This window comes from Corythoichthys intestinalis, chromosome 7 (assembly GCF_030265065.1).
Source record: "Corythoichthys intestinalis isolate RoL2023-P3 chromosome 7, ASM3026506v1, whole genome shotgun sequence".
In the NCBI taxonomy this organism is placed as follows: domain Eukaryota; kingdom Metazoa; phylum Chordata; class Actinopteri; order Syngnathiformes; family Syngnathidae; genus Corythoichthys; species Corythoichthys intestinalis.
Window position 1 is genome coordinate 10,315,387 of NC_080401.1, and position 27,592 is coordinate 10,342,978.

The 27,592-nt window shown below is 38.1% G+C and overlaps 2 protein-coding genes across 11 annotated transcripts in view; one reads left to right on the plus strand and one right to left on the minus strand.

The window, feature by feature from the left end:
* The window catches only part of fxr1 (FMR1 autosomal homolog 1), a 48,332-nt gene extending 31,324 nt beyond the window's left edge, over nt 1–17,008 (plus strand). Inside the window, exons 11-18 of one of the 10 annotated variants that reach the window (XM_057841100.1) lie at nt 2,871–2,961; nt 6,734–6,944; nt 8,106–8,199; nt 9,410–9,513; nt 9,578–9,766; nt 9,957–10,034; nt 12,476–12,558; nt 15,575–17,008. In XM_057841100.1, coding sequence (XP_057697083.1) covers nt 2,871–2,961; nt 6,734–6,944; nt 8,106–8,199; nt 9,410–9,513; nt 9,578–9,766; nt 9,957–10,034; nt 12,476–12,558; nt 15,575–15,742 — 1,018 coding nt within the window. In that variant the 3' untranslated portion in view covers nt 15,743–17,008. Of the gene's footprint in view, nt 1–2,868; nt 2,962–6,733; nt 6,945–8,105; nt 8,200–9,409; nt 9,514–9,577; nt 9,767–9,956; nt 10,035–12,475; nt 12,559–15,574 lie in introns of all 10 variants that reach the window. The other 9 variants (XM_057841102.1, XM_057841104.1, XM_057841101.1 and 6 more) reach the window with 9 other exon arrangements.
* Nucleotides 17,009–20,161: 3,153 nt separating this feature from the next.
* On the minus strand, nt 20,162–27,477 carry dnajc19 (DnaJ (Hsp40) homolog, subfamily C, member 19). Its single transcript, XM_057841546.1, has 6 exons — nt 27,364–27,477; nt 27,080–27,131; nt 26,938–27,011; nt 23,211–23,290; nt 23,068–23,138; nt 20,162–22,991 (listed from the first exon to the last, which is right to left on the minus strand). The coding sequence occupies exons 1-6, from the start codon at nt 27,364–27,366 to the stop codon at nt 22,921–22,923; spliced, it is 351 nt and encodes a 116-aa protein (XP_057697529.1). The 5' UTR covers nt 27,367–27,477; the 3' UTR covers nt 20,162–22,920.
* Nucleotides 27,478–27,592: the final 115 nt, after the last annotated feature.

The following is a 27,592-nucleotide window of genomic DNA, read 5'->3' on the forward strand; positions in this document are numbered from 1 at the left end:
AAGTTATTACTTTGTATTAGAGGAAGGACAGCACTAATCTTTTAGGGCCTTTATAGGGTAAGGACTATTTATTTATTTATTTATTTTTATTTATTTATTTTTTTAAATAAAGCAATACAAAAAAAAACTTAATTCTGTAAAAACCCTGAACCTCATAGGTGGCCATCGCATTTTGGATTACTTAGGCCACAATATTAACATTTGGAATACAAGCGAGGCCTATATGGGAAAAAAAAAAAGTGATACCCACATATGTGTACATAGATCTCAAATTATATTTTTTTCAGTCATTAATGTATTTTTTTTTCATAAATAAATACAAATATTTTATACAACAATAATGTTAATTGTTATTATTTTTATTTAAGTCATTGCCTGCCATTAACTATGATAGGCATCCAATTCATTTAAAGGAGGACTGGGGTTCAATGCTTATGCTTCAATCCAATGACATTCCTAACTGTCCAATACATTTTGAAATTCATTTATTCATTCATTCACCCTTCCCAGTCAAAACGGATTGGACATCTAGTGCCATCAATGGCAGCCAATGAGCTCAATGATTGCCTCATAATGGATTGAATTTTTTTGTTTTTTGAGGTTCTCTTTTGTTATTTTCTCCTTACAGGGAACCTACGACTTTAAGGCTCTAATAAAACACAATTGTTCTCTTTTACGAAAGAATGTTATTATTAACACACAAAATATTGCCATTAATTTAATAATCATGTATTGACCTCCGGAGGACGCTATGTTTTATGGCCGCTCGGGGTGATGACGTAGATTGTCACTGTCACTCGACGAATGCTACCGGGTTACTGCAATTCCTTCTGCCCAGCGAGACGTTCACCAAATGAGCCCATCGGTTAAAAGCGGCTAGTACTTATTATTTGAGTTTTTATCGAGTCTTTTATTACCATTTTATTGCCTCAAAATACTTTTTGCATGTATTTCCCTCTCAGACTTTAAGCATAGTGTTTTCTTGAAGCTTTAAAGCAGATTGTTGATTTGTTTACCGCATTAGTCTTTAAACCACCCTTATTTGATATTACTATGTTTTTAAGTATTTTCTGAAGGCATCTTTAGTATGTTCTGTCTATATGCATCTAAACCAGTGCTTCTCAATTATTTTCTGTCACGCCCCCCCAAAGAAGACGTAAATGTTTCGCGCCCCCCCAAACTCTCTGCCGCCACTGTAAATAGTATCATTTGTCTATAAAATTACTATTATAAATACGCATCTGCCTAACATAGTCCTTTTTTTCTAATAAAGAAAAAAAGTAACATAGATCAACTTATAATAAAGTATAACTTTATTAACATTGTTTTGTTTGTAACAGAGAAGACTTGACGTGCATCAATTTGCCTGATTTTTTTTTTTTTTAAATTCACATCCAAACTAAAAAATACACTCAAGGTACATTTTTGACCATTTGATACAGAATAATAAAATGTAATAAAAATCAGTAAATAATAACAAATTAAAATTGATTAGAAACATTCACTCATGAGGACAATATGCCAAAAAATTTGACCGAAAAAACAAAACTGAATAAAAGAAAAAAAAAAAGTGTCCTTGGACAGGACAGTTTTTATTTTTGCTGCTCACAGTATTTACCTCCTTTGCAATGGTGTGGAGTTATTTTGCAATGAGCATGCTAACAATGCTCACTGGCTTACTGATGTAACACTGACAAAGCAGGACGATTGATGGCAATATTCGGCACGTTTTCACTGAAAAAATCAAGCGGCTTAACAATGAGATTGGGGTCTAATGTCTTTAAGTGGCGTCTTAATTGATTTGGCTTCTGGCTGTCTGCTATAATTATTTTTAGACACAGTAAACAGTAGTCTTTCATCATCACCCACTGTATTAAAAGTCAAAGCTAAAAGGCAAACGGCACGAAAAAAGCGCATTCACGGCGGCCGAGGTAGAACCGTAGGTGAGGGCGGTCGTCGTGACGATCCCAAGCCGAAAATTGCACTTCTCGGGCGGCGACGTGAGAACCGGACAAGACAGTGGGTCGCTGCGTGAGTGAGTCCGGTCGGAAAACGGCTTTCGAAAACGGCGGTAGCACACTGCTCTTCATTATCTGTTGTCTGTGTGTGCTGCGTGCTCTTCCTTAGTTCAAAAATACTGCGCGCACTCTGAAAATGAGAGCGCCACTGCCACCTACTGAGTGGATGTGCAAGTACACTTTATTCCAGTACGGCAAAAAAAAACAAACAAAAAAAACATGTTTCCCGAGGTCACATGCGCCCCCCCGGCATCGCTCTGCGCCCCACTATTTGAGAAGTACTGATCTAAACCAAGCTAAAAGCGCACCGTAATGCGTCGGTTGTCAAATTCGCCTGTTATTTCGCCGGTGTAGCACATTTTGGCAGAATCCCCCCCCCCCACTGTCGTCACATCTCATCCGGTCTTTCCTGTTCATTTTGCTTTTGCTGCTTGTTTTGTGAAATATCGACAGTGCTGTCATGCTCATTAATGTTCCTCTCTGGTTTAAATTGAAAATGTTGAACAGATGACATGTTTATGTCGCTAGGGTCATACTCTGGAAGCCCGGCAGCGTCACCACCCTGCGACGTCTGCAACAATGGCGACCTACTACTTAAACTAATTTTACAAATTTTATGAAAACGAAAACATCTAAAGGGATTTCAATACCAAATTATTTGAACTCATAGTAACGTTTATATTTTAAGAACTACAAGTCTTTCCATCCGTGGATCCCTTTAAAAAGTAGAAGGGGGGAAAAAAACCTAAATGGAATTTTTATCCATTGCATAAATAATCCTACCAAAACTATTTGTTGTCATTGGCTGCCTTATATTGACCTGCACATTGTTTTTTGATTTGTTTTGTTGACACAGGGAATGGTCCCCTTCACCTTTGTCGGAACTAAGGAGAGTATTGGAAATGTCCAAGTCTTGCTGGAGTACCACATCTCATACCTCAATGTAAGAGCATGAATGTGTGCATTAGTTTGTGACCTTCATATTCCCTGTTAACACAGTGGCACTGATTCAATTAGTGCTGGGTGAAATACAGTATATAATGGTATATCATCTTAAAAGTCCAGGCTATTCAGTAACTTGACACATGGGGTAGCCCCCATCCAGCTTCTTTTCCATGTTTCCCTCCTCCATCACACCTAAATCAAATAATCAGCATCGTTATCAGGCACCTGCAGAGTTTGCTGATGAGCTGATCATTTGATTCAGGTGTGTTAAAGGAGACATGGAAAACAAGCTGGATAGGGGCTCTCGAGGACCGGACTTGGATACCCCTGCTGTACAGTATGCTGAGGAGCATATGTCTGAATCAAGAAATCCGTGATGTCTTTACTGAGCATCAAACACAAACTACAGTAATGGTGTACAAATACAAAACAGTTGATAAAAATATGAAATGTAATCAGCCAATGACTGTTAATGCATTAGGAAAGAATTGTTCAATAACAAAAAAAAAACCCAAGTTTTTTTTAATTTTTTTTTTTTTAAATACCTTATTTTCGGACTATAGGTCGCACCTGAGTATAAGTCGCATCAGCCATAAAATGCCCAACGAAGAGGAAAAAAACGTATATAAGTCGCACCTGAGTATAAGTCTCATTTTTGGGGGAAATTTACTTGATAAAATCCAACACATAGAACAGATATGCCATCTTGAATGGCAATTTAAAATAATACAATAGAATACATAATACATAATAGAATAATACAACATGCTGAATGCTGTACAGTATGATAATGTTCCATGATGCATGAACAACGAAGTGCAAATGTGGCCGGTATATTAACGTAACATAGCTATTAAGATTCAGATAATATAGCATAAAGAACATACTAACAAGTTTACCAAACAATCAGTGTCACTCGAAAACACCAAAATAACATGTGAAATGATACAATAATGTGTTAATAATTTAACAACTAAGTCGCACCCCCAGCCAAACTATGAAAAAAAAAAAAAACTGTGACTTATAGTCTGAAAAATACGGTAATTAATAACCTTTTACGAAAAGCCAACACAAGGCATGAGTCACTCCTCTCAACTAATACGAGTGATTTCGACCGTTCAAAATACTAGAGAATGACTTTGACCTTTTTAGTATTATTTTAAAAGGTCAAACCACTCAAGTGTACTAATAAATAATTAAATATCTTTATATTTGTGCAAAAATATATATACGTATATGTGCCGCTTGTGTTGACATTGAACACCTTAGTTGCAGCTTTACTTGATGCGTTTCCTATTTGGGACAAATTTACAGTATTAATGTCAATTCAAAATGATGTGTGTGTGTGGGGTAAACTGTCATAATCATTGTCATTTTTTTCATCAAGTAATTAAAAATCATGTATTATGATACACACATTAGTTGAGGTGATATGATTTGTATGGATTCCTTTAATGGAATCTTTTCAAATTGGTTTTGAAGCCGGTGTCCACAAAATGCGTTTTTTTTTTTTTTTTTTAACCCCGACTGGCAATATTACAGTATTTCCTCTGTCTATAGCAATAACAAAACCTGCCAAATGTGTCACTATAACGATAAATTATAAAAATACAATTCCATTTTATCCATCGGTGTTAGTAACTGCAGATTCACCTCTGTAAAAATGTAGTTACATACTTATACAGTGGTATCTCTACATACTAAGTTAATTCGTTCTAGGGCCTTGTTTGTAAGTCGAAATGGTTGTATGTCAAGCAGGATTTTCCCATAGGAATACATTAGAATGCCATTAATTCGTTCCAAAGCCCAAAAACCTACACTAAATCCTTAAAAAATACTGCTGGGACTATTACAAATGGCAATTACACATAGCAAAACAAATAAATTATCAACTGAATAACATAATAATAATAATGATAATTCCTGTAATAATGTAACAAATCGGGTTCAAATGTGGCGGACGTTTTTTGGCTGTACCTGAACGCACCAGAGACAGAGCAGAGCTTGAGAGTTTCACTTTCAATGTTTTCTTGAGAACACCGTCAATTGCGGCAGACAGTAGGCGTTTTGTGTTGAATAAGTTGTGAAATAAATGATAAAAACGTGGCGAAGCTGACGATTTCTTTGGCGATGTTACCACAATAGTAATTGTCAGCTTAACTTATAAAGACTGGCGAACGATGGTCGGAGGAGGACCGTGGAGATATATTCTTGAGCCAGTTCACGGATGCGCACCCCACGCTCATATTTTTCTATAATTTGCAACTCCATTTAAAAGGTAAGCGTGACATTTTTCTTTGTTTCACCACCTGTACCAACTTTTTTTGAAACCTTTTGTGTTGATTTCTCACACAAGAATATTCGCCGTGCGTTCATCTGCTGTGCTGTCATGTCGTCGTATTTCGAGCATGTCGGATGTAGAAACAAATGGCGAGTCAAATTTTCCGTCGGATGTCGAAAAGATTGTGTGTCCAAGTGATCGTATGTCGAGGTACCACTGTACTTAATATATTTTATAATTGCCGTAAAGATTTTGTGATTTGCAATGCTTCAAGTGCCTCTTTGTCAATGTTGATTTGTCTTCACCACAAAGGAATATATAAGGGACAAGAAGAAGCCAGGGTGCCTAAGCGTTGGGGGCGTCTCTCCAATTTTTGGGGTACGCCTGTGTGCATGTGTGCCAGTACCCACTACGTGCATGCACGCACACACAAAAATACCGTTACTTGTTTTAATCGGATTATAAAATGTCCAGAGTTCGGCACAGTTTTCGCTTTTTTTTTTTTTTGCGGAATGTTGTTGGGTGTTTTAAAATGGCATGGTATTTTGTGTCCTTTGTTTCTCATTAATCAGGTAGTAGTTTTTCCGTGGACAGTGCAGTTATTTAGCATGGTAAATGTTGACTTTTATTGAAATTATTTCTTTCTATTACTATTATTGATAACTAGACGGTTGAACTTAGTTGAGAGATCATATCAGGCACCCTTGTGGGACAATGGCTTGTACTGGCTCACATGTTACACAAACCGTGCTTATTGAATTGAAAATGTTAAAGTGCGTTGGCACATAAAGAATTAATTTAAAAAAAAAAAAAAAAAAAAAAATTTTGTGGATACTGGCCCGGTATAGAATGCAGCATTCCTAGTTAAAAACGCACTAATATGGATTTGTGTCTCGATGTTAATCTTAATAATCGCTCACCTCGTCCACTATGCTTTGTGAATGTTGCTAAGTGTCTAACAGAGCATCACCTAACCTTGATGAAATTGTTGCATGTTAAAGAAAACCCCAATACAAATGAACGAATGATTAATGTTACGTGGTTCGTATGAACGTTGTGTGCACATTTTAATGGATTTGATGTAAATATCTTAGACAGTATTACTGGTCTTTTTGCTCTTTGCTTTTTGGTTTTGTTTTGTATACCTTTGGCATTGTGCGTCTTGTGCTATTTGCATGTCCTGTGCTGTATTGGTTTTGTACTGTGTAGGACATGATGGAGCTTCTTGTGCAGAGCCACCAGCTAGAGGAAGAGCTGAGAAATATTGGGGATAACTCACAGGGATGCAGCCTAGCACGATTAAGAATAAGTGGCACAAGGCACACAGGATGTGTAGATGTGTGTATGATGAGTATAAATGTGAAACGGTTCCATAGTGTCTTAATTTTCTAATGAGCAACTTTTTCAAAATGCATTTAAAAAAAAAAAAATGTTTTTCCCTACTTCCTTTCATCCCAATGCATACATCGGATGTGTTATATTCAACTAGGAGGTTGAGCAACTTCGTCTGGAGCGGATGCAGATTGATGAGCAGTTGCGTCAGCTTACGCAAGGCCACCGACCTGGGGACAGGGAGAGAGGAGGAGGGGCATATAACACAGACGGCAGTGCCAATGTGTCGTCGTCCTCATCTCATGTTGGACGTTCCTACAACAACCGAGGCCGTGGGCGCAGAGGCCACGGCTACAATTCTGGATATGGTAGGTACCTAAATGTTTGTCATCACGACTTCGTTTTATTAATTTTTTTAATGTACAATTTGTTAAATATGCAATACAAGTTTTAACAATACAGTGGTACCTCTACTTCCGATATTAATTGGTTTCGGAAGTAGTCCCCTAACCCGAAAATTCCATAGAGAAGCGTTTTACATGTAAATGCCCTAATCCGTTTCAAGCGCTACTGACACGCCACATTAAATTTTGTAATTGGGGTAAAACCAGAATAAAACAGCCAAACACATTTGAATCATTCCATACACCTAATCTAACTGTTATACCTGTAATGAAGAAGAGATAATAAAACGCAACGGGAAAAAAAAAAAATCTAATGTCCTCTTTCACACAAGATCAATGATCAGTGCCTATCGCCTAGCTCACTCTTCGTGACACAAAAACAGAAGCAGACCTTTGCTCTGAGTTTGACATTTGACCAAGTCAACCATCAATAAGACGTGCAGTACAAAAAGAAAAAAAATAACCATTAGACAAACTGCTTTTTTATTCAAAGTATTAACATATTGAAAACTTGAACAGATTTGAAAACCTTTTGGACCTTGAAGTCTGCGTTAATTGTTGGACAATTTCAAATGGGAAGACCGATTTAACACTTTTACAGTACTGCATATGTTATTGTTCAATACGATATGTTTGTCATCTAATTCTGATATGTGCATTCCTTTGGTGCAATTAGCTAACAAAGCACATCCTAGCAAATGAACTGGAAAAAACTTTGGCCTTGTACAGACTTGCAGCCAAAATCCTATTTTTAGCTCATCCAGATTGAAACTGGATGGCTCTTTTGTAGTCTGAACAGTCCCAAAGTACCAAAATCAGATTTTTGCGAGACTGGTTGAAACTTCCCTCAGAGGGTAGTTTTGTATCAGATATGGACAAGATGCTTCTCAGTCTGAACGGAATTTAACTCTCTGGGACGACACTCTATGCTGGATGATGCCTTCGTTGCCACAGCAACCTTTAAGGAGTGTCAGTAATGTGGCCGATTGTGAACAGGCGCAGATCTGATTTGGACACTTGCTGAAAATAGTTTGAACAGTCCGCCCTAAAAATCAGATTTGAGGAGGAATTCAAATGGAATCTGATATGCCTGCAGTTTGAACGCAGCCTTTGTGATTCTGCCAGGCACCAACTCTGAGCACTCCAATGCGTCGGAGACTGACTCTGAGCGTCGAGATGAAATCGGTGATTGGTCTCAAGCCACTGAGGATCAAGTGAGGTGAGTACTGTTCCATTTGTATAAATTGCTCTTCTACTATTTTTTGGTACGTGAGATTTCACCATCTTCAGTCGAGCATCTAATTTCTTCACCATTACTGACTGTAGCAGCTTTTATGCTGGTCAATAAAAAGCATTGTCATTCAATTGATTTTGTCAGAATTCAGGCCTTAAAAAGCATGAAACTAAATGCTCGAGGCATTAAAAACTATATAAATGCGACGGTTAAAAAAAAAAAAGTTTTTTTTTTTTGTTTCTTATTGTCTGATATAATGGGGTAGCCGGGACAAAACAATTTAAGATCATTACGGGATAAGAGAACATATTTTGCACTGTTAAGGAGAAGCTTCATTCTCCTACTTTGGTATAATGACAATCAAAGAGATTCTGAAGATAAGTTCAGTGCGTAATGAGACAGCCGATGCGAACAGCTCCCTGATAACATATTGGCTGATAAACGCCGTCAAAGTGAATGTAGAAGCCATCCGCCTTTGTACTGGCGGTCGCAGCTTAGCACAGCAGTTATGCTTTTTGACCATTAGATGTCTCCAAACTAAGATGCTTGGGATGTGTTATGTGAGCAGAGCATTTGCATTCATGGTGTAAATTTAAATGAACAATAAATGATTGAAAAATAGTGAATTATAAATTCATTGCATACCTCATTCACTGCACTGAAGCTGTGTGCCTTTGTTATTTTGAGCCAGAAGCACTGTGTCAGCCATATGTGATATGGCAGTGCCTTATTGGCACTTGCTCTTGATCCAAAAACTGATATTTGCACTATTTTGATTCCAACAATAGTTAATAAAGTGTTGATATAGAAAACTTCCACTGAAATTATATGGCACGTTATTTTTCACAGAATGCTTATTGGAAAACATTGAAGTTGTTACATTTATCATTATTAAAGTATCCAGTGGGTAATCACAATACAATTAGCCATAACATGTTAAGTCCACCACTTCATATATCTGTATTGGTTTGATATTGACAGTGGACTTTTGGAGTCCGATGATATCGTTTAAAAAGTCATCATCGGACAACTTTATTTACAGTTTGTGTGTGTGAAAATCTCTGCAGTTGGGCATGGGCATTAAAGTGTTGTTAAGTATGACATGAGATTTGCTGATTGTAGAAACCCGGTGTAGTTATGATGACTTATGATGACATTCGGATTAATGGATGTATTTTGCTGTCTGACTTGGCAGGGAGAGGGACAGAGGCCAGCGTCCACAGAGAGATAATCGCAGGAGACCAGGACCTGGCAGAGGAAGAGGAGGACGAGGGAGAGGAGGATATAATAATAGCGCAGGTGAATGCGCTTTGAAATTGGATAAGGTAACCAAAATTCTATTTTGAAAACAATGACTTTACAGCAGGGCCTCGGGGTGGCAACACAGAGACAAACACTGAGACAGACCAGACGGCCGACACAGATGCTAGTGAGTCCAACTTGCTTGCGACTCGCCAGCGAAAATCTCGCCGACGTCGAACAGATGAGGACACCACACTGATGGATGGGATGAGTGAATCGGACAACGCTTCTATGAGTGAAAATGGAATAGGTATAGAAGTCTTAAACTATGGAATGAGAACTTGCTCCCACATGCTGTACTTATTTCTGTCTAGATTTTCTACACTCATTTGATTCAGTTCAGTTGCTTAGCCTACTGCTTTACTTGAAATCAAGAAGCACAGACCAAATCCGTAGCTTGAATCCCTTGTTTTGCCCCAAATCCCTCTCGCTACTCTTAGATGACTCTGAAGCTCAACCTCAGCGTCGTAATCGTAGTCGACGGCGTCGTATTCGTCTGCCTGAAGAAAGGCAGCCAGGTAACTGGTGACTGACTGCTAGTTTCACTGCACACCTTGCGTTTGCTCAAGGCTTATTCTTCACCAGTTCATTTTTTGTGTGACACGATAACATTTAAACTAACAACACAAAACGCATTTGTATTGTAGATAGTCATGCTAATATATTTGTGTCCTGCAAGCTTGTGCAAAATGAAAGAATAGTGCAGTTTTTTTTTTTTTAACTCCAGATTTATCCTCTAATATTAACCCTTTGTAGGATACTCATTTAACTCATTGGCTGCTGTTGATGGACGTCCAACTAGCCAGCTAGTGCGTCCAACCCAGTTTATGAGAGTCAAAATGAATTTGACATCTAGCGCCATTAATGGCACTGAAACATGGGAATTTGTCATCTGTCCTATGTCTTACTGTCGTATTGTATTTGACTCATTGCCTGCCATTGACTTTTTTTTTTTTTTTTTTTTTGAGTTACTGGCGGCAATGACCAGAGTGAATTTGTTTCCTCGTTTAAATGTTATACAGCCTATGGTTTATTTATTTAAAAAAAAAAAAAAAAGTATATGTGTGTGTGTGTGTGTGTGTGTGTGTATATATATGTATATATGTGTGTGTGTGTGTGTGTGTGTGTATATGTATGTGTATATAAATAATTATTAATAATAATACAAGTTTTATAGACCAGCAATTATAATTGAGACCTGGTGTGCTCATATATGGACCTCACATTTTGGGTCATGTAGGCTCCAACTGTAGACCAATTTTAATTAGCCTGTATACAGTATGTGGACACCAGATCCTAATAGGCACTATTTACCATGGTCACTGCCTAACAAATGGTTACTACCAGTACTGTAGAACCTTTGCTAATAGTGTTGTTGTAATGATTTACTCTGAAAGACGTGTGGTGTGTCTCCAGAGCATGTGTTTGGTTTTACTTTTTAGGCTGCGTGTGTAAAAAATGTAAAATGTTGTGTCAAATTGATTTCATTTGATTGTATTAAGCACACCCCTTTTGCCATCCATTTTAAGGCTCAACCAGTTTCTCAGGTGTTTCAAATTAGTTGGTTGTGCATAGACTTCACTATCAGTTGACAGGACACGGGTCTCGAGGCCGATCTGTAGAGGGCCTATTTTTAAAAACTTAAAGTTCAAATATTTTCAAAACCAAAGCTGCTAGTGACCTAAAACCAAAACTGGCAACTCCCTAAGGCATACGAGTCTCCATGAACAGCGACATAAAAAAAAAAAATCAGTCGTGCCCTGATAAAATCCTGATTATTTAAAAAAAAAATAAGTATAACAAAACTTAAAATGGCTATAAAATTCTCAAATTTTACGCTGGATGCACAAAAATCACCAAATGCAGAGATAATCACGTATATTTTCAGGATCAATACCTATATTTAACATAGAAGTTTTTGCCCGAAATTGAGACTTGTTTTTTTGTTTTCAACAGCTAATAAATCACTGAATTTTCACATCTGAAATGTAATACTCGAGGAAAGAATCCTCTTAATTTTACTCAACAAAAGCAAGATTTTCATTGTTCTGTATACAATCATAAGTTATTTAGGTTTCATTCCGATGTTACTATTGCCTCAGCACGTCTTGCATGCTATCTGGCCCTTGTTGTTTTTAGATTGAAATGTTACATAAAATGCGTAAAATGCTAAACAGAAATTGTATGGATGAAGAAATGTCCCCAAATTTTTTTGGGCAGAAAAACGGGCAGTTGGCCGAAAATTACCTGATCATTTAAATATAAAGTTAAGCTATTGTGTATGGATACAACATGGCAGCCATGACAAAACAAAGAGCTTTTTAAGTTGAAAGTTTGCGTAAATAAATGCGTAAATCCCAGAATTTCTATAGATATAAACATAAAACTGTCTAGATTCTTGGTTAAAAGCAAAAAAAAACAAAACAAAAAAACAGGCAGTTATCAATCATTTTACGTAAATATTTCAAGCCAAAGTTATGCTAATTTTTTTCCCCATTTATTTTTTTGCCACAGCATTTCAAAGTGCATGCATGGTGCTATTTTATACAATAATTACCTTGAATCCTTGACCAAATCACCCTTGAGACACTCCTGCCTGCTTGTATGCAGTAAAATCTTCGTCCTTTTCCACCTAAATTCGACATTTGAACTCTGCGTGTGTTTGAGTTTATAGCACTGAATGCTGCACGACACTCTGCCTGGCCCGGCCCCCTACGGGAAGGCATGGTGCAATGTCTGTAGGAGCTGTCTAGTCAACCGTCAACTGATGAAGTCTATGGGTTGCGAAGGTCTTCATTGTACTTTATGGGTACTGCTTGAGGAGAATAAATAAAATAAGGCTACCTTTCAATCTTTTGGCTTTCACTCAAGCATTGCTAGTCTAAAGATATGGTGTAATATTCCCTCCTAACTATATACCATGCTGCCTGATGTCACCCTTTCTTTACTCTTTGCACAGTGACAGTGGCCGACTTCATGTCCAGGGCTGACTCTCAGAGCAGACAGATGACAACCAAGGATCATGAGATGAAGAAGGATGAGGTTTATATGTTAAATGTTTTTATTTATGGACAAATTCATCATGAAATCTAGCCATTATGTGGTAACTTTTTGAAATGACTGTGGTATGAAAAAGTATCTGAACCTTTTGGAATTTCTCACATTTATTCGTAAAGTCGCCAACAAATGTGACCTGATCTTTGTCAAAATCACACAGATGAAAAGTCTTTAACTAAAACCACCAAAACATTTCTAGGTTTTCATATTTTAATGAGGAGAGTATGCAAACAATCACAGACGGGGGAAAAATAAGTGAACAATCGAATCGTTTTTTTGCAAACGTTAAATGAGCAACAATGGGTTTTTTTTAGACAGCAGTGGCTTCCTCCGTGGAGTATTCCCATGAATACCATTCTTGGCCATAGTTTTACGTATAGTTGATGTGTGCACAAAGATATTGGACTGTGGCAGTGATTTCTGGAAGTTTTTAGCAGAGACGCTAGGGTTCTTTTTTTACCTCTGAGTATTCTGCGCGGAATTCTTGGCTTCATCTTTGGTTGACGGCCACTCATTGAGAGAAGCAGATATCGATAACTTCCTGCTCCTCAAGGCTACTGCCGATATGATAGCTGATAATATATAATTTTTAAATGTACAGTATATTCACCTTACTTTTTGAACACCTGTAGGTACAAAATACTAGTGGATTCAGCATAGATTTGCGTTTGACCTAATTAGAATTTTCATGATGACATGAACATTAATATAATGAACAAAACAAAGACGAGAACAGTTTTAACTTAAAATAAAGTGCGTATATTTATTTTTTCAAATAAATATTTGAGTCAAATCACAATCAGTCAATATCATTGACAGTGTGTTCCACTGAAAAATGAGCACTGAACTAAAACTCAACAGGTATTGTGCTTTGACAGCAGATATAACATTTGGTGCAACAGTAGAGGAGATTTTAACACAACTTTCTTAATCTGGCAATCAGGACAGCAAACCAATCAATAACCAAAAGGCCTCTCAAGAACTTGGAAACATAACACAGTAAAATGCAAACATTTTGCTAATTGCTTTAGGAAGGTTTATCACTCAGTGATGGAAAAATACGGCCTCTAGAACAGTAACAAAACTTTGCATAATGGCAAAACAGGTTTGGAAACAAACGCACACATCCCAATCCACCGACACAGTGCCAAAAATATATATTATCGGGCCTATTAATTAGGGGTGGGATCTTCTTGCTACCTCACGATATGATTTGAGATGCTCACGATAACGTTGATCTCACGATCTGGCGATACAACGATTATTGATACATTGGTCAGGAAATCATTCTAGGTGATTCTACAACACAACTACCGTATTTTTCGGACTACAAGTCGCACCTGAGTATAAGTCGCACCAGCCATAAAATGCCTAACGAAGAGGGAAAAAAAACATACAAGTCGCCCCGGAGTATAAGTCGCATTTTTGGGGGAAATTTACTTGATAAAATCCAATACATGGAACAGACATGTCATCTTGAAAGGCAATTTAATATAAAAATACAATAGAGAATAACATGCTGAATAAGTGTACAGTGCATGAAAGACGAAATGCGAATATACTGTCCTCACCAGGACGCTACGGCTCGGTCCTGGTTATTCAGCGGGCTAAACTCCCAAATGACGATGCTGGACGTCCGTATAATTTGCTGAATCAATTTCGTCCTCGATACCAAACAGGTTCGCATCGACGTAAATAAATGATTAGGTGCTTTTACAGCAATGACATGACACTAATGGTTAGCATGCGTTCGTTAGCATTAACGCATCATTCAAACAACCACACAACTGGCTCCAAGTGTCCGATCGCGGGTGGAAAACACACAACAACAGAAAAGATGATACACACAGTCGTTGCCTCTGTAGAGATATTTTACAAGCATAAACAATGAACGTAGGTCCGCAGCCGTGTTTCTCTCTCGCTAACTCGCCCACTCACTCAGAGCTACGTAGCTGTCGGTCTTCTTCTGGCATGTGAATGCTCTTCTTCACGTAAACGAGTGCAAGTGCGCCCCCACTTGGGCGTGAAAGCGCCACAAACTAAAAGCATGCATTTCAATATAAAAAAGTCAATAACACAATTGAACACTCATTGCCAAAGGCAGAACATGAACGTGGCCATGGCTATTAAGTTTTTCAGATAACTACAGCATAAAGAACATGCTAACAAGTTTACCAAACCCATCAGTGTCACTCCAAAACACCAAAATAACATGTGAGATGATATAATGTGTTAATAATTTTACACATAAGTCGCACCCCCAGCCAAACTATGGAGAGGGGAAAAAAAAAAAAAGACTTATAGTCCGAAAAATACGGTAATAAACAGGAAAAACAAGCTTCTGCTGTGAATTGGAATGAGTTTATCACTATTAGCTGTTTAATCCAGTTTAACTGTGAGGTCGTCAGTGGAAGCCAATGCTAGGCAACGAGGCAATTTTGGGGCATTTCATGTCATTACCTTTTAGTTTTCAGTCGCTTCCTGTTGATTTTGGGGCATTCTATGGGTCATTTCCTGTTGATTTTGGGTTACACAAGAGGAAGGGACCCGGGAGTCTCCCAAATAACTAGGCAGTGACTCAAACGCAATAGGAAGTGACCTGTAAATGCCCTAAAATGAACAGAAAGTGACCTGTAAATGCCCCCCAAAAATCGGAAAGAGTGACTGTGAATGCTCTGGTTTTGAATGAATGAATGTTCATTCTCCCCTCCCAGTCTTAAGTGGATTGAGTGTCGAGCACCGTCAATGGCAGCCATAGAATTAACTGTGGGGCCGTTTACATGGTGACTTTCCGAGAATACGAAAAATTGTAAATTTGCATTTATATGGGATCATTTTTTTTCATCTGTGCGATTTTGACAAAAATCATCACATTTGATGGTGTTTTTATGCAGAAATGTGAGAAATTCCAAAAGGTTCTGATACTTTTTCATACCACTGTAAATTCTAATGAATTACATCATCTTTTTAAATTGTAATGCTTTCAACCCCGCTCTTCCAGGGTAAGGTGGATTCCATACCAGAGCACAGCCCAGAGTCCCCTTCCACAGCTGCCAATGGTTCGGACAAAAGTGCCACCCAAGATAAAAGGTCTTCCACTGAGGCGTCCACCAAAATCACTGAAGAAGGGGACTCTAACCCCGAACCTGTTGTTAATGGCCTCTCATAGTCAGACCCAAAACTTGGTTTCAAATATTTCAGCTTGTCTGGCATCGTTTGAAATCTCACGCTTTTGTGTGAATCTTGTTTTAAATGGAGCAAGAATCTTGTTTTGTTACTTTGAAATTTGAAATAGTGCACAATTTAATGGTCTCTATTCACACCACTCCTTCACACTCTTGTCCAACCATCCATGCAGTTCGTCTTTTTCCAGTAAGTTCTTCCGGTGTAAGCTGGCCAAAGATAGTCTAACCCATACATGATATATATGTCCATTTCCATCTGGAGCAATGACTGTGAATGCAGTATTTGGAAATAGTAGTCAGGGATTCCACTCCAACCCATACTGTGGTATTAATGCAGCTGTTTTTTGGGGGCGGGGGTTACATCTTAGCAGGGTTATTGTTAAAGTCTACCTTCGCCAGGTAGACCTCAAAAACACTTTCTGGAAATTTTGTGTGTCTGAAGTAGTTTGTACTTCTAATTGTTGTGCATGAGCAATACCACAGTTGCAGACAGACTTATTGGAAGCCCTGTGTACTTGACATTGACGTGATCAGCTGTCGTGCCTTGAGAATAGTTTGAACATGTTGCCTGAACCGCACAATATCTGAAATCTTTTCACTTGTGTTTGGTGGTTACGGTCGGGTCACATGAGCGCTTTTTCTAAAATGCTCAGTTGCCACTACGAAGTGACAAAAGCAACCACTGGAGACCCTGAAAAGACGTTTAGATGCATATCTTTTAAAGTCAGGTGTGACTGTTCTTAATGTTACCCTTTCTATATTCATCGATTCTGGCATAGCTGCTTTCTCTTTTTCAATATGCAACCACTTTATTCATGAGGAAATGTTACAGCGTATCTGGAAAAGAAACATTAGGAGAGTCATTTCCTTTGCACTGAAACGTATTTTTCTGTCAAGAGTTAATTGTAGTTGGAAACTGCCGCTGTGTGCTCAGATGTAGCCAATTTCTTGATTTTTGTTTGGAGGGAAACCGATGACTGTTTCCTACAAGAAGGCTTATTTATTTTAAAAATGTACAGTATTTAAAAAAATGGAAAAAAACAAAACAAAAAACAAAACCTCTTGACACTAAATGTACATGGGTGAACACATGACAAATTTGGACTACTGAGAGTTGTGAGTGCATGTTTTTCTGTTGGATTGACAACAGTATTTTTTTTTTTCTTTTTCTAAAGGATCATTCTGGTTGGTTGATGTGCAATATGTTTTGTATGCAGGTAGTTCTTAAATAAAAGTTGATCTTTCATGTAGATCTATAACCCAACTGCGTGCTTCCATTTTTATAGTAGGGTTGGGAACCTCTGCGTACCTAACGATACAATTATTATTATTATTTTTTTAACCCTGTGTTGTTCAGCTGTTTGGACAAAGAGAATAAGAATCTGATACTGCAATTATAAATACACGAGTGAGGAAAGCATTCTAGGAAATTTCCGAAAATATTTTCATCCTGCTTTCAATTGGCCTGAGCCTATCCAGCGTTCATAAGGGTCATTAAAAAGTCATTAAATTGATTTTTTAATTTTTTTATTTTAAAATTCAGGCCTTAAATAGCAAAGGTTAAAATTTTACATTAGTTTGATAATATCGGCCGATAAAGGCATTTTAAAAAATGACTGGCTAATATGCATGTGTCCTAGGTCGGGGGTCGGCAAACTGCAGCTTTTTAGAGCTGTCCTATTGGTTTCCGTAAGCTTTTTCCAAAAATGTTTGAAAATGGAAAAAGATGGGGGGAGGGAAATATATTTTTAGTTTAATATGGTTTCTGTAGTAGGACAAACATGCATTCATTTTCCATACCATTTATCCCCAGGAGGGTCACGGGGGTGCAGGAGCCAATCCCAGCTAACTATGGGCACACAAACATTCTTCCAATTTACCGTATTGACCTGAATATAAGACGGCCCTGATAATAAGACAACCCCCTTTTTCAAGACTCAAGTTTGAAAAAAAAAAAAAACTTTCAACACCAAATTAATTTTTATACAGAAAAAAATTGCAGTAGATCTGAAACAAATGATTATAACTATATTTGAGAGAAAAAGCATTTTATTTTGCCTCATTCAAATCTTAATATCTGAACATCTAAATATGGTTTATTTACATTTCAAAAACCAGAAGCCAATCTATTGTGATAACAAAATTGCAATAACTGCATTAACTATCAAAGTGAAGTCTAACCGTAACTGTAGTCTTGAAACAAATCTGAATAAAGAAAAACACTGCAATAAAATAATGCATACTGGTTAAAACTGGTTACGCCTTAAAGTGTTGAAATTACTGGTTAGCTGAGATCTCTTATGACAGAACATCGCTTCAATGATATCTGGCGCCATCTAGCGTCGTGAATGGGGAGAGTAGCAGAGATCTGTCATAACATCAATGATATCTGGCGTCATCTAGCGTCATGAATGGGTATAATGTCTAGACCGCGAGTATAAGACGACCCCCTCTTTTTCAATCTTATTTCAATGCTAAAAACAGTCTTATATTCGGGCCAATTAGGTATTAATATTGTAATGAAGTTAAACTTGAGGTGGCATACAACATAGTAGGCGTATAAGGCGCACATTCAATGAATTAAAAGTTTTCATGTATAGACCCTACCCACCGACGTCACAAAATCACGTGATCGCTGTATTGTTCCGCCCCATTGTCCGTCATTTTGTGTCTGTATTATCAATGGTCTCAATTGATCGAGCAATTTATAATGCATTTCATGGAAGACCCGGTGCTTTCGGATGCCGTAAACTCACTGGATGCGTTGCATAAAAGGCGTTATGTGGAAAAGCTTCAGTTTATCCATTCGCCAGATCCATATTTGATGCCTAAATCGATGTTTTTCGACCCGCTGTCTTCGCCGTCTTTGCCTGACATCTGCTAGCTACCCTGATATTTACAACTATCTTGTCCACACAAAATCAGCCTATTCTCACGAAAGTTTGAAAAACTTTAAGAGCTTGGAGGCTTATAAATACTTCGTTGCTGGTTGGGTGAAACAGGTCCTCGTCCACGAAAATTCGGCAGGAATTTATCTTGTGCTTGGAAAGGTGAGTTACGAAATTTTCAATTCAAAATCTTTTGTTCTTGCTAACATCCACTGTCAAGTCTAATGTATTTCATTTCATTTGTCAATGGAGCTAGGTCTTTTAATGTTTATATGGTTTAGCGATAGCACTCTCACTACATACATACGTGTATGTTGTCGGCGATTAGCCTAGCAATGATCTTAATTGTGGTTGTCAGCCCAAAACCCTCTGAATATATATTAAATGCATCTTACCAGATATAAAATGACTACTACATAATCTGTGGTAATCGTTTGGAGCCCAGTTTTCTCGTCGAATTGCAGCAGCCCATCTCGCTCTCTCCTCTCCGGGTCTCTTAGAATCCGGTAGAACTTTAAGTCTCTCAGTCTATCTTCTCTGTTATTGCAACCGACCGCCACACACGCCTTCACCATTTTGATTATTAATGTTAACGAGCAGAAAAACACGCCGTAAACAGGAGGAATGTACGTAGCCGTAACAGGTAAACACGATGTGTTGACGGACAATTGGGCGGCACCAGTCAGGAGGGCGGAGTTGTGACGTCACGTGGGTAGGGTCTATAGGGCGCACTGCATTATAAGGCGCAGTATTAGTCGTGGTTGGCGTTGCGTTATGCATCCACAAGATGGAGCTGAGCTAAACAATGTCATGCCATGATTAATATTGATTCATATATAAGGCACATCGGATTATAAGGCATACTCTTGGCTTTTGAGAAAATTGAAGGCTTTCAGGTGCGCTTTATAGTGTGGAAAACACAGTAGTCATGAAGGCTTTATTTGGATGTAATTTAGTCATTTTGATACTACAGTGGGGTAATATAGATACATATTGTGTGCCTTCATTGTAAGGCTTTCAATTTTTGGGGGGCACCAGACACGTTTGTTTTTCGCTCCAATATGGCTCAACATTTTAGGTTGCCGACCGCTGCTCTACGTAGGTGAATGTAGAAGCCTTTGTGCAAGAGCTGGACACAGGTTAGCACAGCAGCCATGCTTATTGACCTCTAGATGTCTCCAAACAAAGTTGCTTGGGATTTGTTATGTGAGCAGACCATTTGCATTCATGGTGCAAAAATTAAATGAACAATAAATGAAAAATACTGGACTGTCTCAGAAAATTAGAATACACAATATTCTAATTTTTTGAGACAGTCCTGTGTATATATACAGACTGACTGTCTCAGGAAATTAGAATATTGTGTGTTCTAATTTCCTGAGACAGTCCTGTATATATACACAGGACTGTCTCAAAAAATTAGAATATTGTGTATTCTAATTTTCTGAGACAGTCCAGTATAAACGCATTACATACCTCATCATTCACTGTACTGTACTGAAGCTATGTGCCTTTGTTGTTATTTTGAGCCAGAAGCACTGTGTGAGCTATATGTGATATGGTAGTGCCTTATTGGCACTTTGCACTTGCTCAAAAAAATGTTTGTATTATTTAGATTGCAACAATAAGTATGAAGGTGCAATATAGGCACTCTTTCCATAACTTCCATTGGTTGATTTTTCCACAGAATGTTTATTGGAAAACCTTAAAGTTATTACAATTATCATTATTAAAGTATCCAGTGGGGCATCACAACACAATTAGCAATAACATGTTAGGTCAACGACTGCATATACCTGTATTGGTTTGATTTTTGGAGTTAGACGATATCGGTTATCGGTTAAAAAGTCGATATCGGACAACTCACAATTTGTGTGTGTAAAACTGTCTGCAGTCGACCATGGGCATTAAAGTGGCATTTAAAAGCATTAAATGAGATTTGCTGATACCCGTAGAAACCATTATCACTAGTCGACATCCAATCCAGTTGAACTGGAAGGGTGGCAATGAATGAATATTAGTTGATTTGTGGCCATCCCTCCACTTAAAACAGATTAGACTACTATGGCCATCAGTGGCAACCAATGCCAGGCTGTGACTTAATTGTTTACCGCACGAATGCTATTTTTAGACCGTGACGTCGCATCGTAAAGCGGAAATGGGACATTATAGACATGCCCTTGGATACGAACCATTATATTTCTGCTAGTTTTCTCTGGTAGTCTTTCAAAAACGAACATGCCGAGCAAGCACTGCTGATATGGAACTTGTAGAAACGACTCGAAATTAGGACATATGAAGGATGTTTTCTTCATGTTTCCCGAAACCAAACACTCGGAGGAAAAAATTAAGAATGGATCAACTTGCGCGGACGTTTAACGCCAGCAAGGTGAAGCCATTCACATTTTGTTGGGTTGGCATGGTCCTTCAGAGAACAAAGAGGTAAGCCGTGGCGTTTTGCTGTGCAGCTTCTGTCTGACAATGAATGTCCTGAAAAAATTTTAAATGATATCTGACTGCCACTGTTACCTTTTCTGTTGTAAGAAAAAAAACGTTATAGTAAAGGCGAAGTGTAAATAATAGAATTAAGATTTGTTATTAATGAAAAAATTGTGTTCGTTTGCTGTCAAAGAGTAGCATTCGGGATCGCTACACAAAAACAGCAATGTAAATTGCCCAAAAGAACGGTCAGAGACACAAGACAACCAGTGGATATAATATATAAGATAGACAGGGCATATAGTGGTAAAGGATAGATTGTTTAAACAGGAGAATGTCATTATCAGTGGCGTAAGAAATGTGTCGATAAAAAAGCTAAGGCTAAGCTTAGGTCAGCTTGTTTCTTTTTTCCGTCTTTTTCAGCCCTCGACACTCAAGGCATCTCTTTAACGGAACATTTGTATGCTGTTCCACATCTTTACCAGTGAATTTGGCACCAGGGATATCATGTTCGGACAGAATTGGTACGTTTAACTCTGTAAACATCTCCGTAAACTATTTCCATTCATTTACTACTACTTGTCCCCTTAGCAACATTAGTTAATGTTATGAATATTAATGAGCCGAAATAACGTGTAGTGTGCAGTACGCTATTTGGGGGCATTTACAGGTCACTTCCTATTGATTTTGAGTTACTGAAAAGCAAGTGACTCAAGTATGTTCCCAAATGAATAGGAATTCACTCAAAATAAACAGGAAGTAACCTGTAAATGCCCTAAAATGAACAGGAAGTGACCTGTAAATGCCCACAAAACACTTGGCTGTGATTGCTCTGGTTTCAGTGCCATTGACTGTGCAAGACATCCAATCCAGTCAAAATGAATTGGATGTCGAGCGCTGTCAATGGCAGCCAGTGAGCTAATGAAGACACTATTTAAATAGAAGATTTTGGTTGCAACTTTGTTTTTTTTTTATTCTTTGAAACGCTGACCTTATTAAACCGATATATCCATTCTTGGTGGGATCATATCGATAAGCTTTTGAGCTACAAAGTAACGCGTTATCGCCTTTTTGATATATCGTCACACCACTACTTTGTAGGAAATACATCAGCGTTGAGAAATATGTGTTATATGTAACCTTTAAAAATAACAAGGTTTTATTTACACTGTACACAAAGATGTATTTTATGGGGCGCCGTTTGTGAAGCAGTACATGCTGAAAATTACGACAATATTTTCTCACATTTAGCGCCACACAGTGTTTAAAATGTGGTGTAAAATCTTTAGAGTCACTTTTTTTTTTGCACATTTAAAACATTTAGCAACTTAAATATTTTTTTAAGTAAGACATTTTGGACCTGATTGTTTAAATATATAAATTATAAATAAATAAATTTATTCATTTTTAATCAATGTAAACAGAGAGTCTGAGTTGCTCCAGCTTTTATTTTGTTACTTCCGGTCTCCAGTCACATGAATTTGCATAATAAGTTAAATATTTAGTTCCAACCATTTCCAGATTTAACATTTAGGATACAAGATATAAATTTATGAATAAAATTAAATATTTAGTTCTGGATTTAAACATTCAGGTCAAAAACTTATTAAAAACTAAATATTTAAGTCGCTAAATTGCGTTGTAAATGTGCAAAAAAAAAAAAGTGACTAAAAATTTCAAACCATTTTAAACACTGTGGCGCTAAATGTGAGAAAATGAAGTCGTAATTTTTAGCATGTACTGCTTTACAAACGGCGCCCAATAGTATTTGCGCACAAAATTAATGCTCAAGTGCATCAGGATTAACAAGTTTGTAGTTGCTTGGTTCAGCCTTGTCACTTCTTTGCCTGGCCTTCAATAAGATCTTTAGCTTCATTAATCTTTGCTGCAAGGTATGGTGAGCCACCTGGAAGAACAAGAATATTTTATGAACAATCACTATGGCTACATTCTCCAAAATTGGAGTTAACCTTTCCACCTACCTCTGTCAGGATGGTTAAGTATCATGAGTTTTCTGTGGGCTTCCCTGATCTTATTCCAACTGGCAGTAGGACTAAAAGACATCAAACCTGCTTTGTAAATCAAACACATCACAAGAACAAGTGTAACAAGACTTAAAACATACCTTACACCTAAAACCAATGCCGCTTCTCTCTTAGTCATCTTTGGTTCAAAACCACCTCTGTAGTAGCCTCCTCCAAAAGCCTGCACAAAATGGCACATTCAGTAAACTGGACCTCACTAGCATCTGTCAGTTCACTTTGTAAAACCAATTATTTTCGAGGATTGATAATCAGGTGATTTACTGTATGACAAAAGCTCATTTTAAAATAAATGATACAAAATCAATCTTAGAGCCATAGGTATCAAGTACTTGAGCCATATTGAACCCATTTCAGTAGAACATACAGTGCTGGCCAAAAGTATTGGCACCCCTGCAATTCTGTCAGATAATGCTCAATTTCTCCCAGAAAATGATTGCAATTACAAATGCTTTGGTAGTAATATCTTCATTTATTTTGCTTGCAATGAAAAAACACAAACGAGAATGAAAAAAAAAAGAAACAACATTTTACACAAAACTCCAAAAATGGGCCGGACAAAAATATTGGCACCCTCTGCCTAATATTTGGTATTACAACCTTTAGACAAAATAACCACGAAAAACTGCTTCCGATATCCATCAATTAGATTCTTCAATGTGCTGCTGGAATTTTAGACCATTGTTCTTTGGCCAACAACTCCAGGTCTCCAAGATTTGAAGGGTGCCTTGTCCAAACTGCCATTTTCAGATCTCCTCACAGGTGTTCTATGGGATTCAGGTCTGGACTCATTGCTGGCCACTTTAGAAGTCTCCAGTGCTTTCTCTCAAACCATTCTCTAGTGCTTTGAAGTGTGTTTTGGGTCATTGTCCTGCTGCATTGACCCATGATCTCTTAGGGAGACCCAGCTTTCTCACTAAGGGCCCTGCATTATGCTGCAAAATTTGTTGGTTGTCTTCAGACTAAATAATGCCATGCACACGGTCAAGCAGTCCAGTGCCAGAGGCAGCAAAGCAACCTCAAAACATCAGGGAACCTCCGCCATGTTTGACTGTGGGGACCGTGTTCTTTTCTTTGAAGGCCTGTTTTCCCCCCTGTAAACTGTATGTTAATGCCTTTCCCCAAAAACCTCTATTTTTGTCTCATCGGATCAGAGAACATTCTTCCAAAACGTTTTTGGCTTTCTCAAGTAAGTTTTGGCAAACTCCAGCCTGGCTTTTTTATGTCTATGGGTCAGAAGTGGGGTCTTTCTGGGTATCTTACCATAGAGTCCCTTTTCATTCAGACGCCGAAGGATAGTACGGATTGACACTGTTGTACCCTCGGACTGCATGGCAGTTTGAACTTGTTTGAATGTTAGTCGAGGTTCTTCATCCACCATCCGCACAATCTATCGTTGAAATGTCTCATCAATTTTTCTTTTCCGTCCACATCTAGGGAGGTTAGCAACAGTGCCATGGGCTTTACACGTATTGATGACACTGCGCACGGTAGACACAGGAACATTCAGGTCTTTGGAGATGGACTTGTAGCCTTGAGATTGCCCATGCTTCCTAACAATTTTGCTTCTCAAGTCCTCAGACAGTTCTTTGGTCTTCTTTCTTTTCTCCATGCTCAATGTGGTACACACAAAGACACAGAACAGAGGTTGAGTCAACTTTAATCCATTTAAATTGGCTGCAAGTGTGATTTAGTTATTGTCACCACCTGTTATGTGCCACAGGTGAGTAACAGGTGCTGTTAATTACACAAATAAGAGAAGCATCACATGATTTTTCAAAGGGTGCTAATACTTTTGTCCGGCATGTTTTTGGTTGCCTGGTACACCAGACTCACCACTGTTCCAGCTATTGAGTCTGGCCACCATTCACGCGGATACAATTTCCAGGGCGGAGCAAGCCACAGCAAACAGACAGCATAGTGGACCAATCAGCGACGGGCAGACATGACGTTGGTAAAATGACGAGGGCAGGACGAGGGACTTGCGCGCGGAAGTAAACATACGAAGAGAGCGGAGTTTATTCAACATGGCTAGCGCGAGACAGACTGTTGTCAATGACTCGTGCCGATGTGTTTTTGGTAATTTAAAACTGATTTTACCAGGGATTGGAACATATTCTCGGCTCTCCCGTTCACCATCTGTGTTGTTGTGGAGACGACTTTCGACGCGCAACAGTGACGTTGCTCGTTAAGAACACGTAACGCAAATACACGAATCTGATTTGTCGATTGATTTTGTACCTGCTCGAGAGGCCGTTATTGGGCTGGTTCCCAGACCTTTCTCTCAGTGTTTGAAAAATACAGGGAGAACAGTCTGGCAGAGCCAGGCAATGTTTTTGGAGTTTTGTGTAAAATGATAATGATTTTTTTCCCCCATTTTCTTTTGTGTTTTTTCCATTGCAAGCAAAATAAATGAAGATATTACAACCAAAACATTTGTAATTGCAATTATTTTCTAGAAGAAATTAAGCATTATCTGACAGAACTGCAGGAGTGCCAATACATTTGACCAGCAGTGAATACACATAAAAGTGTTACTTAAAAAGCTGTCCAAAAAAAACGCAAAGTAGGCTATAAATCACACACAATGCCATTATTAACCTCCATCAAGTTGGCCCCCTATCAGACGCAAATAAAAAAAAAATCATATTAATAATTTAAAAAAAAGAAAAAAAAAGGTATATTCTAATACGGACAAAAAATAAAAGTAGGTCACCCCTGGTATCGCTCTGTGCCCCCTAGTGGGGCACGCCCCACTATTTGAGATGTACTGGTCAAAAAGCATCAGTCACCAAAAGAATGGAAGGCTAGATTAAGTCTTTCAGTGCCAATGAGAATGATAGACGTCCAATCGTAGCTCTTTCCAACCTTCTGCTGAGAATTTAAATGAGTTTGTCATGGGTACACATCCATTTTCATATCTCACCGTCAATGGCTCAGCAGCAGGTAATTTACACATTATGGTAGTACAACACGTACGCCACATTCAGTGGTGGAATGTAACGAAGTGGAAGTACTTCTTTACTGTACTTAAGTACATTTTTGTGTATCTGTACTTTACTTGAGTACAAATATGAAGTGGTACTTTTTACTTTTACTCCACTTAATTTTACAGCTAGTATCTGTACTTTTTACTCCACTACTTTTCAAAATGTCGCCTGTGTTACACGTCATTAATTGATGTCTAATATTTAGTTTTCAAACCAATGCTTTTAGCTACAAAGGCCATATACTAAGTAAAATTGACCCACCAATTTTATTATTGCCCCACTCCAAGCTCAACTGCTGACTAGCCCCTACACCATTTTTTTTTTTTTTTTAACATTTTTATTTAAATAAGCTTTCAAACTTTAAAGAAATTAAGGGTGCCATTCATCATGATCTCTCCAAGAGATATCAGTGGTTGTGGTTTGTTTCCTCTAAATGTGCAGGTACACAATTTGCAGTTGATTTATATTTTACAGAAATGTTGCACAGAAAAGGTGTCACTGTTTAATGAATGACAAAGAGTATTTTTTCTAAGTGGAAATATCTTTTTTTTTGTTTCAACAGTTGTATCACAGAATATCATGTATCAAATTTCTGACAAATATAGCAATAATCGCTGTATCGTGATATCGTTCGATCATCGTTATCGTGAGCCTTGTATCGCGAATCGTATCGTATCGTGAGGTGCCCTGAGGTTCCCACTCCTAAGTCCTAGTTTGATTTAATTACCATTTAGTATGACACATTTGCTCTCAAAAATATTGATTTCAGTTCTTAGTGTCTACATTCGACACCCAAAATATTTGTGAGTGGGGGTCTTACATTCTTGGGGAAACTCTGAAGGGCCTGTTTGACTTGGGGCTCCATCTGCTTCATGGCCTGCATGGCATAGCGACCTGGATGATGAAGAGAAGAGGAACATGCCAGGGGAGGGAATATTGACAGAGTTCTACTTGTACTTTACCTGCAAAGCCAGCTGCCGCCAAAGCTAGCCCCGCTGCTACCAGAGAGCTCGCCTGAGAAGACACCGGCAGCGGGTGTGAGCCGTAACAAACAAGGCATGTGATATCAATACGTGTGAAGTCGTAATGTCAGTAATGAACATTACCGACGAGGCAACGTTCGGGTCACATAGCTTGCTCAACACATTCGACTAAAGCTAACGTTAGCCTTGCCATCGCGTCGTGATATTTAAATTCGGGTTTGTATTTTTTCCTGTCCTCGATAATATTACAAACGTATACTTGCCATATGTCAGTCTGATCTTTTGTTATATGCAGGCGAGTGGAATAACTTTTGACCTCATGTTTTCTGACGTCCGTGTGTTTATGTCGGAAATGGCGAGAAATTGTCGTAAAAAGCCGACAAGCTCGCTACGACAGTTGTTATTGTCAGTACAGAACATTAGGCTTATTTGTGTTCCAAATTTAATGTCTTTATTTAATTGGTATTTTTTTCAACCCCTGGCGTTTTTTAC

What these genes read in the sequence shown, in the direction of transcription:
- dnajc19 (XM_057841546.1), bottom strand. An exon ending in TTCAGAGTTTCCCCAAGAAT is followed by an intron (nt 23,291 to 26,937) that starts GTAAGACCCCCA and finishes CATTTTGTGCAG; the next exon opens with GCTTTTGGAGGAGGCTACTA. An exon ending in GCATTGGTTTTAGGTGTAAG is followed by an intron (nt 23,139 to 23,210) that starts GTATGTTTTAAG and finishes GATGTCTTTTAG; the next exon opens with TCCTACTGCCAGTTGGAATA.